The sequence below is a fragment of the Onychomys torridus genome, chromosome 6 (genome assembly GCF_903995425.1).
Source record: "Onychomys torridus chromosome 6, mOncTor1.1, whole genome shotgun sequence".
NCBI lineage: Eukaryota > Metazoa > Chordata > Mammalia > Rodentia > Cricetidae > Onychomys > Onychomys torridus.
The window spans coordinates 79,105,425-79,119,088 of NC_050448.1; the positions used below are offsets into that span (position 1 = coordinate 79,105,425).

General features: G+C 39.8%; 1 protein-coding gene across 2 annotated transcripts in view; it reads right to left on the bottom strand.

The window, feature by feature from the left end:
- Lrig2 (leucine rich repeats and immunoglobulin like domains 2) overlaps positions 1-13,664 on the bottom strand; it is a 50,930-nt gene that overhangs the window by 13,869 nt on the left and 23,397 nt on the right. For both annotated transcript variants that reach the window (XM_036190632.1, XM_036190630.1), the window contains exons 9-12: positions 11,220-11,300; positions 9,629-9,700; positions 8,897-8,965; positions 77-240 (exon numbers count right to left, since the gene is read on the bottom strand). In XM_036190632.1, the coding sequence (XP_036046525.1) occupies positions 77-240; positions 8,897-8,965; positions 9,629-9,700; positions 11,220-11,300 (386 nt within the window). The remainder of the gene's footprint in view (positions 1-76; positions 241-8,896; positions 8,966-9,628; positions 9,701-11,219; positions 11,301-13,664) is intronic.

Genomic DNA, 13,664 nt, shown 5'->3' on the forward strand with positions numbered 1-13,664 from the left:
AGGCTTTGTTTGTCCCTTTATCTTGTTGTTACAATAGTTACCAGAAATTAAAAAATCTGGAAACAGAAATACAAACCACAGACAAAATCTTTCAGGTCCACATTCAGGATGCTTTGCCCAGCTAACCATTCAGGATGTGCACAGCTTACATTCACAGAATGATGAAAGTTGTTATCCACCAGCCACTGAAGTAGCCACTTCAGATGACAATCACAGAGCAAACTGCTTGTGTTCAGAACACTGCAGAAAGAAAACAAGGAAAGAACCTTTCATTTTAGCTTTTGTCTAGTTTCTTCCGTATAACTTTGCTACACATTTATGCATTTCTCTATCATAAAAGTTCATCAATTGTAAGAAAACAAACTCAGACAGTTAGCCTTAATGATATGTCAGTGTTATGAAAAACATCAAAAAAGCCTGAAGGACAAGAGAACCATTTTAGATTAAAGACGAGTAAAGAGCCACTGCAATAGAATGAAATGCATGCAAGCATTCATGTTTGTTTGTTCTGAGACAGAGTCACTATACTACCCAGGCTGGCCTCAAACTTACAATCTCAGATATACACCATGACACCCACCGACACATGATCTTGTTTCGGGGTGGGGGTTCTAAACAGGGAGGGATATGCATGTGTGTATACACATGTGTGTGCCATCTGCATAGTCCAGGATGGCTTGAGCTCACTGTGTAGTCAAGGATGACTTGGAACTTCTAGTCCTTTAGCTTCCACCTCCCAAGTGCTAGGATTCCAGCTGTGCAGCACCACATCTGGTTTAACATGGTGCTGGGGATGAATCCCAGAGGTTTATAGGCATGCTAGGGAAGCACTTTACCAACTAAGCTGCATCTCCAACCAGGGTGATATTTCTGAAACTGGAAAAATTTGAAGATGAGCAATCTACTAGATACTGTAATTTTATAAATGTTAATTTCATTGAGTATAAAAATGATATTGTAGCCATGTAAAAATGCCCCTGTTTTTAGGAAATACATGCCAAGATACTCCAGAATGAAGTATCATGATGTCTATAACTTTTATTTTAATGCATATGAACATTTTTCCTGTGTGTATGTATATGTGCCATGTGTGTGTGCCTGGTGCTTGAGGAGGTTTGAAGAAGGTATCAGATCCCCTGAAACTGGAGAAACAGATAGTTCTGAGCTATCATGTGGGTGCTGAGAACCAAACCTGAGTTCTCTGCAAAACCAAAAGTGTTCTTAACCTGAGCCAAGTCTACAGCCCCTCAATGTGTCTCCACAGCTTTTAAAAGTCCTGCAAACAACAAAAGACTTTTACATGTACAATGTATACGTAAAAACTATGTATGTGTAGAGAGTGCCATAATGAAACCTATTATGTATAATCAATATATGCTAATAAAATAGTTTTTAGAAATTAAAAAAAAAATATTTTTGCCATAACATATCATCTTAGAGAGGTTACAGGGATACCTAGGAGCTATCTGGATATCACCAAAGCCATCTGAGTATTTTATAAATTAACTTGGCAATATCATCTAGGGCAGTGGTTCTTAACCTTCTTAATGCTGTGACCTTTTAATATAGCTCATGTTGTGATGACCACCAACTATAAAATTATTTTTGGGGTTTGGGGATTTAGCTCAGTGGTAGAGCACTTGCCTAGCAAGTGTGAGGCCCTGGGTTTGGTCCTCAGCTCTGAAAAAAAAATTTTATTTTTGTTGCTACTTCAATAACTGTAATTTTGCTTCTGTTATGAATCATAAATATTTTTGGAGAGATTTGCCAAAAGGGTCGCAACCCACAGGTTGAGAACCACTGATCTAGAACTAGACAAATATCACAGGGCTAACGGTGGCTCGGTGGAATAAGGGTTTGCTGTGAAACTATGAGGACCTGCATTTGGATGTCCAGCACCCATGTAAAAGGCAGATGTAGCCACATGTATCTGTAACCCCAGTTCTCGGGGAGGCAGGAACCGGGAGATTCCCAAGAGCATGCTAGCCAGCCAGATTAGCCCAAACAGAGCTCCAGGATCAGTGAGAGACTCTGGCTAAAATAAAATGAAGAACAGAGGAACACCCCTGATGTCAATTTCTGGTCTCTTAATGCACGTTCATGTTGTTCACTCTCACAACGCATCGTGTTACATACACAAAAACAGAAAATTATCAAACATACTTAACATTCATACCTAATGCATACAAACTACTATATAAACAGATACAAACAAAGAAACTACATCTTTCATTCTAAGATTTCAGTCTTGAATCAGTAAAACACTAACATAAACTCATTTATTTACTATTTTTGAGACAGGGTCTTGGCTGGCCTGGAACTCACTATGTAGACTAGGCTGGCCTGGAACTCACAGTGATTCTCCTCCCAAAGGCTGTCATTTTTCCTGTCCTTTACATTTTTATCTAAATTGGCTGCTGAAAAACGAAGAGGGAGAGATACATATTTACAAATACAGTACATCTCCCTCATCCACAGCTCGCTTCCTGTAATTTCAATTATCTGAGGTCAATGATAAAGAAAAATGTTACATGGAAGAGCACAAAAGTAAACAACTCCTAAATTGCAAATTGTATGCCATTCTGATTAATGTGATAAAATCTTATGCTGTCCCACTCAGGACATAAATGATTCCTTTCTCTAGTACATCCACACTATATGTGCTGTTCACCCATTGATGATTTAATCACCATCTTGATTATCAGATCAAGTGTTAGTATAACAGTAGCTTGGGTTCAAATAACTCTTCTTGAACTTGTTCAAGTCCCAACCACAAGTGATGAAGAGGAGGCAACAGGGCACAAGACATGGAAGGACAAGGGAACTCTTATTATTCTGCAGCAATAGCTTTATAGTACATATATGGCCTTTATAGTACATATATAGTACATATACTGTGCAGTGTCAGCACAGGGGACATATTCCTGAAAAATAGGGTGAAACATACATATGTGTGGAGGAGGTTGTCAAGCTTGGGGGCCCTCTGAGGATTTACACACTGTTAATGGTTGTTGGGTGTGGTGATATTTTATTTGTGTTTTGATAAATAAAGCTTGCCTGGAGATCAGAGGAAAAGGCCAGTCATTTTAAGTAAACAAAGTCAGGCAGCAAACGCCCTTAATGGGATCACTTAGCAGACAGGTTCTCTGTGTGTTCAAGGCCATACTAGGGAAAAGAGTCAAGCATGGTGCCACACAATCCCAGTACCAACCATAGAGACCTGGAGGTTTGTACAGACAGACAGTGACAAGGAAGTGAGGTAGCTGGGCTAAGAGCCAATGAAGAGGGCAGAAAAGCAAGGCATATAAAGGCGTGGGTAGACAGGAAGTAGCTTGCATTTGGAAGCTGCAGAGTTGATGAGGTAAGGTTGGCTGGTGGCTTTTCCTACTTCCCTGATCTCTAAGGCTTTCACTCCTATATTTGGCTCCATGTTTTTTATTTAATAGAAATTTAGAAATTCATCTGAGGGATGGAGAGACATCTTCTTCAGTGCTATAACCACAGGTAAGGTGCCCATGCTTCTGTAAATAGCCCTAATGAATCTCACTGGGTCATAAAAATAGAAGGGAGGCTACTTGGGAAGAGGATCAATGGAAGTGGTGGGATAACAGGATATAAGTGTTAGGGAGTGAATATGACCAAATGACATTACATACACGTATGAAAATGCCACAATGAAACCTATTATGTATGATCAATATATGCTAATAAAGTAGTTTTTAGAAGTTAAAAAAAATATTTTTGCCATAACGTATCATCTTAGGTTACAGGGATACCTAGGAGCTGCTATCTGGCTATCACCAAAGCCATCTGAGCATAGGTAAAATAGTACTTCCATTCAGTGTTTTCAGACTCGCACAGCTATTTGGAGATCGGAAAGTCCCCAATGGAGGACAGGTAGCTGGACAGTGAAGCAGCTAAAATGGAATACGGTGTGATGGAGGTGGATGGACAAATGAAGAAGGGGGATTTTCAGAAAGACACAGCAATATAAGACTCAAGGGAACTAGTGATTAAGAGAAAAAAGAAAAATAGCAATGGGAAGGGAGTGGTCTTAAGAGGAACCAGCATAACGCCCGGGTGGTAGTGGTGCACGCCTTTATTCCCAGCACTCGGGAGGCAGAGCCAGGTGGATCTCTGTGAGTTTAAGGCCAGCCTGGGCTACCCAAGTGAGTTCCTGGAAAGGCACAAAGCTACACAGAGAAACCCTGTCTCGAAAAGCAAAAAAAAAAAAAAAAAAAAAAAAAAAGAGGAACCTGCATAAGGAGACCTTAAGTTCCTCAAAAGAGAACAATAAAGTTCCAATAATTAGGAAGTAGACAGTTAAATGGACAAAGTTAGCAGAACATGCATGTTATTGCTAGGGTTTCCAGTGAGGGCAGAGAGTTTCTGTAGGAGAAACAGAATCCAATAAAGAAAACAGAACAGGGCTGGAGAGATGGCTCAGAGGTTAAGAGCAATGACTGCTCTTCCAGAGGTCCAGAGTTCAATTCCCAGCAACCACATGGTGGCTCACAACTATCTGTAGTGAGATCTGGCACCCTCTTCTGTATACATAATAACTAAATAAATTTAAAAAAAGAAAACAGAACAAATCTACAGAGTACAAAGAAAATCTATGCCAGGAAGTTAGGACACAATCCCCACTCAGGAAAGAGGCTGAGGAAGACTTCCAGCAGAGCAGGTGCCTGCATAAGAAGTGGGTACTCAGTCCGGCTTTAGAAACTACACTCAATCTCAAGAATCAGAATCTCACCTTACCAGCTCCAATGGATGTTTGTCCAGAGCAATGGTTCACCACTCTGACTCACCATTGGATCCCCGATCAATCAGTCAGGAATGAAGACAAAGTCTTCAAACGTGTACATTTGGGAGTCCTGGGTGAGAGGTCCGGGGGTCCAATGATGAATCTGATCCTATCCATGCCACAACACCATAACTGTTAAAGGAAAAGTTATTCAATAATACTTGTTAAAACATGGTGAGGCAGAGTGTATTCAAGACCATCTCCCAGGCACAGATCACTGCAATGAGATTTTACAACAGAGGAAAGAAGCTGGGCTCAATTGCAATTACAGCCAACAGCCAACAGCAACTTTTAGCCAAAAAAGGAATAAGGGTAGGAATCAGTGGATGGCACATTACTAACCAAAAGCCTCAGAACTGAGAAGGATCCTGACTAAAACAATCTAGAAAGCTTGTTGCTACAGGTGGGCCAGCGTAGCCAGACATCACTTGGGGATGGTACAGAAGGGAAAACTCGATCAATTATCTAGGGTATCTAAGGATACTCAGGTATGTACATGGGAGAATCCTTGCTAAACTTTCAGATTCAGCAAGGTTTTAGATTAGACAGGCTGGGTTGTAGTGATGCATGGCTTTAACCCCAGCACTTAGAAGACAGAAGCAGTGGGATCTCTGTGAGCTCAAGGCCAGCCTGGTCTACACAGATAGGCCTAGAAGAGTCAGGAGCCTGACTGAAGTTGGTCCATACTAGTCACCTGTTCATCTCCCTAATGAATCTCTATACTGAGATTAAACTGCCTACTATCCAAAGCATATGTTAAACTAGGTTCTCATAATAGTTAAAACATTTTTGCTGACCCTCAGATTATACTGGCAGAAAAGAGAAACTGATTTGCAGTTAAATTGAATCCTTACTAAGGCCTTAGTTAAGCCTAGAAATAAATCCAAGTATTTTACAGGATCCCTCTAATTTTGTAACATAGCAAAAAATAATGACTATTTTTTAAATACTTTTGAGGCAGAGTCTTATGTAACCCAGGCTGACCTACTTAATAGGTAGTTAAGAATAATTTTAAACTTCTGATCCTCCTGCCTCTACCTCTTGATTTCTGGGATTATAGACATGTTATCACCACACATGGTTAATATAATATAAGGGAATAATCCAGAGTTTCATACATGCTAGACAGGTATTTTGCCAATTTTCATAATTATTTTGATTTTTGTTGTTGAAACTAGTCATTTGATTTTTACTGTGTGCCTGGCTCAGTGCTCAAAATTCTCTCAAAACTCTCCAAACTTTCCTAATTTCGGGGGTAGGGGGTGGAGGAAGAAACCACAACGAATTCCCCTTGTTTTACAAATCCGACATGATACAGCCCCTCTGACCTCAATTCACTCGATCTTTCCTGCCTAGGCAGCTTGCTTTCACTCACTATTCACATGGTGTGTCACCTCATTTCATGAAAATCATTGTTCAAAGCTGGGATGGTGGTGCGTGCCTTTAATCCCAGTCCTGGGGAGGCAGAGTCAGGCAGATCCCTATGAGTTCCACACCAGTCTGGTCTACATAGTGAGTTCCAGGACTGCCAGAGCTATGTAGAGACCCTGTCTCAAGAAAAAAAAAAAAGCAAGGAAGGAAGAACCAGCCTTATTCAATATGCTGCATTTCCCAGTCTGTCTCTCCTTACCACTTTAAAACCACAATCCCTGTCACTTCACTTTACATATGTGACATGGTTTTTCTTCAGAAAATTTACTACTCTAGAAGATATTCAACATCTACTTATTCTTTTTTTAAAACATATTTTATTCTGTTTTTGTTATCATTGTTTGCAGTGCCAGGGGATAAACTCAGGACCTTGCACATGCTTGGCAAGCACCTTTCCAAACTACATGCCTAGCCCTTATTGTTTAATTCTGCATCTTCTTTAGAATAATCTTTCTTAATACAATACAAGGTATGAACAGAGACCATGGGGGCTGGAGAGATGGGTCAGAGGTTAAGAGCACTGGCTGCCCTTCCAGAGGACCCAGGTTCTATTCCCAGCACCCATATGGCAGCTCACAATTGTCTATAGCTCTGATTCTGGGGGATCAGGCACCCCCACACAGACATATGTGTAGGCAAAACACCAAAGCACATAAAATAAAAACAAATTATTAAGAGAGAGAGACACAGACAGACAGACAGACAGACAGACACCATGATCCAATTCAGTACACAATGAATGATGAATGAATGTCTTTATAAACAAATTATTTCACTGTATCTTCACATGATCCCAGGGAACCACTACTCCAATTCTGAAAAGGAACAGAGACTACAGCTAAGCAATTTGTCTATTGTGACAAGTTGTAAGGAATGGAGTACATCTCAATCTGTGGTAAGAACCAGTTTTTAAATTTTCCAACCTATTACAAATCAGTACTTCAAAATAAATTTGTTTAGATTTTTATTTACTATCTATGTGTGCAAAGATGTTGTGGTGGGGGGTAGCATACACACATGCCACATTCTTTTGGGAGTGGGAGGGATGACAGGATCTCTCTACATAATCCTGACTGTCCTGGAACTCACTATGTAGACCAGACTGGTGTGGAATTCACAGAGATCCACTTGCTTCTGCCTCCCCAGCGCTGGGATTAAAAGCGTGCATCACTATGCCTGGCTACATGCCATGCAGTTATGTGGAAGTCAGGGAATAACTAGTAAGAGTCAGGTCTTCCATCATGTGGGTCCTGGGATCAAACTCAAGATTGTGAGGCTTGAAGGCAGGCACCATTATCCATAGAACCATGTCACTGTCCCAAAACTAAGACTTTAAAAAACTACTATAAAGGTGTCCTAATTGTATGGAATTGTTGTAAAAATGCCTACAAGCTTTCTCTTCATTTTTATCACTGTCTTGTCATGACCTGATGATTCTACTGCATGCCCTTTAAATAGCCCTGAATCACAGTATGTAAAATACTGATTTTCCAACACTACAGTTTTAACTGATAACAATTCCCAGCTAACTCCCTTCACTCAGAAAAATCTCTAAACTTATAAAACCAATTCTAGGGGCTGAAGAAATGACTCAGCAGTTAAGAACTCTTACTGCTCTTACAGAGGACCTGAACTTATTGCCCAGCACCCCCAAGGCATCTCACAACCACCTGTAACTCCAGTTCCAGAGGAGCTGATGCCTTCTTCTGACCTCCTTGAACTCATACGTGCATGCATGAGGTGCACTTACACTCAGGCACATACACATAAAATAAATTTTTTTAAAAAGGCAATTTTTAAAAATTGTATAGAAGTTGCTGTAGAATTGGCTCAGTGGTCAAAGCACTGCTTTTTCAGGATCTGGGTTCAGTTCCTAGCACCCACATGGTAACTCACAACTGTCTGTAACATCAATTTCGGAGGATCCGACACCCTCTTCTGGACTCTACGGGCACTAGACACATGCATGGTACACAGACATATATGTAAGCAAAACAACATATACATTTAAAAATTTACTTTAAAAATTATATGTGAAAAAAATATAAAACATTATCTTTTTCTACTGTAACATTTAAAGTTTTAAACGTTTTAATAGTTTAAACACATTAAAATTAACACAAAATTCTAGGATCAATTTCACAAAGTAAAAGAACAAAATTAACTGTTACCCACCTTAACCCAATCACAGGCTAAGAACTAGAGACACGTTTCTGATAGTCCAGAAAATACAGTACACACCCGAGTCCAGGAGTGGTGCTAAGGACTCCTACTTATGAGCACATCAGCACACAGGTGGTAGCACACACTCTTGACTATTCAGTGCTGGGTATCTCTACATGACACCATCACTGAAACAACTCCATGGTAACCCTTACATAGCTCTTACTTAAATCACATGCTTCTGAAAACATCTGAGTCGCCTTCTTCTCAGACAATGAGAGGCTGGAGAGATGGCTCAGTGATTAAGAACACTGTCTGCTCTACCTAAAGACCCAGGTTCAATTCCCAGCACCCACATAGCGGTTCACGATCATCTGTAAGTCCAGTTCCAGAGGATCTGATGACCTCCCCTGGCCTCCATCTTCACCAGGCACACAAATGGTATATTTTACATACAATAAACACTAACAATTAAAAGAGAAAAAAGTTACTTACAGTTCCTTTAAGTTAGTCTGAGAAAAAGCATTTTCTTGGATAGACATTATAGCATTGTTGTTCAAATCTCTGAAATCAAGAGAAATGCAACATCATAATTATGTCTATAGTGAAGCTACAAAAATGCTTAAATGCTCATGAACACCTCCCGGTGACAGCAAAATTTGTTTTGTTTTGAGGCAGCCTCAGTATGCAATTCTGTCTGGCTTTAAACTTGCTATGTAGACCAGGCTGGCCTGAAACTCACAAAGATTTGCCTGTCTCTGCCTTCTCAGGACTAGGATTAAAAAGAGGCACCATCACACCCAGCACAAAGATTATGCAGTGTTTAGCTGGAGGTTTTCCTGTATCCCACCCAGTCCTGCAGCCACTCAGACCCAAGAAAAAACACACAGAGGCTTATATTATTTATAAACTGTATAGTCTATGGCAGGCCTCTTGCTAGCTAGCTCTTATATCTTAAATTAACCCATAACTATTAATCTATGTATTGCCACATGTTCCATGGCTTTACCTGCGTCCCATTACATGTTGCTCCTTGGGTGGTTGGCTCACATCTATTCCCTTCTGCCTTTCTTCCTGCCTATCTGCTTGTATTTCCTGCCTGCCTCTAAGCTGCCTTACCATAGGCCAATAAAACTTTATTTATCAACCAATCAGAGCAACACATATTCACAGAGTACAGAAAGACATCCCACTGCAGCAGTGAGTAAACATATATGAAATACTTACAGATACTCAAGGGATTCAAGACCAATGAATGCTTTCTGTGTAATTGACTTAATCTGGTTTCCTTGCAAGACTCTGAAATAAAATTAAATTCATTAAATATTTATCTACACAAGGTATACTTAAGTTGAAAGTTTACAGTGTGGTCTTATTAACACATTTTTAATTGTGTCCCTGCGAGTAGATAGTGGGGGAGAGGTATGTTCATGTGAGTGCTGTGCCTGTGGAGGCCAGAAGAGGACATCAGACCCTCTGAAGTAGAAGTTACAAGTGGTTATGAGCCACCTACTATGAGTGCTGAGAACCAAACTCAGGTCCTCTGAAAGAACAGAAAGCATTCTTAACCTCTGAGCTTTACTGAGACACAACGTGGGGGGGGGGGGAGTTATATACACTGAACTATAGCTTAGTGAAAGCAAGCATTTTTAAGAAAGTTATGAACTTACTAATTAATACAAAGCACAACACAAAAGCTTCTGTTGAGATTTCAGAGCTCCTCTGAACTCCTCTGAACAGTTATCCTAACCACTATAGTAATTTACCGATGCTACATGAGGTTAAATTCTCCATTTCTCTCCTTAATAAAAGATGGTCAGATTAAAGACATTCAGACAAGCATAAATCTTTGGTGAAATCCTTCTTATAGGAAATATAAAATGCTTCATGGGAGGATATTTTCTATTATTAGACACATTCCTCATATATCTCACATGATTAAACATAATACCAGCTCAACTACATTTTCTCAAAGCTCTTTTCTTACTTGAATGGAAAACTCTATTCTGTAACTTATTTAAATCCCACAGAGTTGAGAACGTATACTTATAGTCACTATGGAAATCAGTATGGAGGGTCCTTCAAAAACTGAAAATAAAACTACCATATGGCCTAGCTAAGCTACTAGTAAACAAATACCTAAAAGACTCTAAGTCAATACGCCATGGCCTAGGTGTCCACTAAAACATGGATGGATAAAGAAAAGGTAGCACATACATACAACAGAATTTTATGCAGCCATAAAGAAAAATGAAGTTATTGAATTTGTAGGAAAATGGATACAGCCAAATATTTTCTCTCATAAGCAGCACCTAGATTTAGAATTACATACGTGTGTGATATATGTGTTTGTAGATCATGAAACTAGAAAAGGGATCACGAGAGGAGAGAAAGCTCTTGAGGGTGGTAGGAAACAGAGAAGAGTGCATAAGTCAAAAGAAAGCAGAAAGAACTACCTGGATGTAAAAAGGGAACCAACCCAAGCAGGGAGGAAATGGAAAGAAGACAGTAAGGGAGGGGAATGAATGAGAACAAAGAATAATGAAATAAATGCATGAACATGCTGGGATGAAACCTATCTCTTACAGTGCTAACCTCAAACTAAGAAATAAAAAACTTAATTTCCATAGCAATATAAATAAAAAGTGCCTAAACACAACAAATTCTTCGACAAACAAACAAACAAAGCTTCTTCCTTTAGGAGATGGTAGGAAGGCTCAGACTCTCTGGTCATAAAATAAAACATTATCCAATAATATTTACAACTACTCCTTGAAAAGATTTCTATTAGATATACACAAACATCACAGATACATACAATTTAGTGAGACTTTTGAGTCCAGCAAAGGCTTCACTAGCATCTTCTATGGCCCATGAAATTTCATTGTTTCTCAAATCTCTGAAAGTGTCAGGGAGAAAAAAGTTGTTAGCCAATATGACCACTAGGCAGCATCCTGGTATGGCAGTGTAAAGGGACACATGCTAATTTTGATTCTTATTTTAACAATTATTTATGGTGAAGACTCAGTCTTGCTTTTGAAAGAAATATTTGTGATAAACACAGAAGAATTGATAATATTAAGCAGGGGTAATGGCACACGCCTTTAGTCCTAGCACTTAGGAGGCAGAGGCAGGAGGATCTCTCTACAATGAGTTCCAGGACAGCCAGAACTTCATAAAGAAACCCTGTCTCAAAATAAATAAATGAGAAAAAACAAATAAATAAATAAATAAATAAGCCAATTAACCTGCAGAGATTACTAATCTTCCTAGTTAACCATATCTAATGATACTGGCTTATTAAAAATTGTAGTAACTAAGTATAATAGTAACTAGACAGTGTGTATCCTAAGTATTTTTCTTATACTTATTGTGTCTCCTTCTCATTGGTGGTTAGGTCCCAGAGTTTGGAGCCTATCTCTTTCCTGAAACCATTTATTAATTTTGAATGTGATAATCATCAAGAATTCTAATAAATAGGCATTAAGAATCTAAGTTATGAGAACGGGACCCTTATGAAGGGACAAAAGACATTTTTAGGGGGAAGGGATAGAACCCATTAGATACAAAAGCAGGAAGGGGAAACAAAAAATGGAAAAGCTCACATGGGAAAGGAAGCAGAGGAGTAGGGAAGAGGAGGAGAGGAGGAGAGGAAAGGGTGGGAAAGAGTCAATTAAAGCTATGGATATGGAAAAACCTCTAACTACCCCCAGGAAAACCTGATACTTGGTAAACTAATTAAAAAAATAAAATTTCAAAAGAAAACAGAGTTTTAATGGCGGTACCATGCACGAGAGAATAAAGCAGCTACCAGAAGCCATATGCTGTTAAATGAGAATCCCAGGCCAGGGTGGGCTACCTCCCTACAAGTGATTAGACAGAAAGGCCCCAAATGCCCCCAAAACAATACAGGCAATTGCTACTGCTGTTGGCTGCCCATCAGAACAAGATGGCAAGACACAGCTGCTGAAAGTACCACATGCTTTGGTCTCAGGACAGAGAAATCAAACTACAACTAGGTTGAAAGCGCCCTTCCTGCTGACTAGTCTCATAGTGCTGAAGAAGTATTGTTATCGACAGTCTTACTCTGCCGTGGACTCTGTGTAACACTGCTGACTTGCAAGGCAAGATGTACCTATTGGTATTAACATCAACAAGCTTGTTATCCAACCACTTTGTGATTGTATTTGAGGCTTGCTCCATAAACATGGTCAAAAGTCCATGGCTAGAAAAGGTGTGGGCCCTACTGAGGAAGCAACTGCTATTATTTTCCTAATGAGCATGATGTGCCTAACATCTGACTTCTAAATAATTGAGTATGATTATTGATTATAGATTAGTGCTGCTGACAGTTTTGATCAGAAAAGCTTCTTTTTGGAGTGGAGCACCAGTCAACTGCAGAGACTCATAACTGGTCAAAGTGAAGAGAACAGAGTATTTAAGACTCAGACACAGGGGCTGGAGAGATGGCTCAGAGGTTAAGAGCACTGGCTGCTCTTCCAGAGGTCCTGAGTTCAATTCCCAGCATCCACATGGTGGCTCACAGCCATCTGTAATGAGATCTGGTGTGCAGGCCTATATTCAAGCAGAACACTGTCTACATAATGAATAAATAAATCTTTATAAAGACATAGCATAACAATCTTAAACTCCTAGAAGCTGTGATTACCTATGTAAAATGAGGCCCATCTCCTGGGAGAAAACCAGTTGTCAGAAGGCTTATTGTTCTATACCTCATTCCATGCCACCCAACTCCTGGCCTCCTGAGCAGGTCCTGGCTTTTCCTCATCCTCTTCTACAGTGCCTGGTAGTCAAGTGCTACATTGAAGAGCACAACCCTCATGTGCTCTAGTGCAATAAAGTGAAGGCTGTCTGCCCAGATATATAATTTATTTAAGAAAATAAATTTCGCCCTTTTCTCTTTCTGCCCTCTTCCCTCCGCGCAGTCTCTCTGTTTCTCTGCTACTTTCTCTCTCTCCCTCTCTCCCCCTCTCTCCCAATAAAGCTCTAGAAAGGTTAAAAAAAAAAAAAAGAAAAGAAATTTCATAAAGGGGAAAAAAGATAAGGCCCATCAACATTCTTTAATGGAGGAAGAAGGGGCTCACAAGGCACCACATCTCACTGAGGATTTACACAGTTAATGGTTGATGGGGGAGTGAAGAGACACTTTCTTCAATCTTATGGCCGCTGGTACCCGAGCCAGATTCCTATAAGCAATCTTAATGAAACTCATCAGTGGTGCTGCTGTCTGGTGATTGATTAC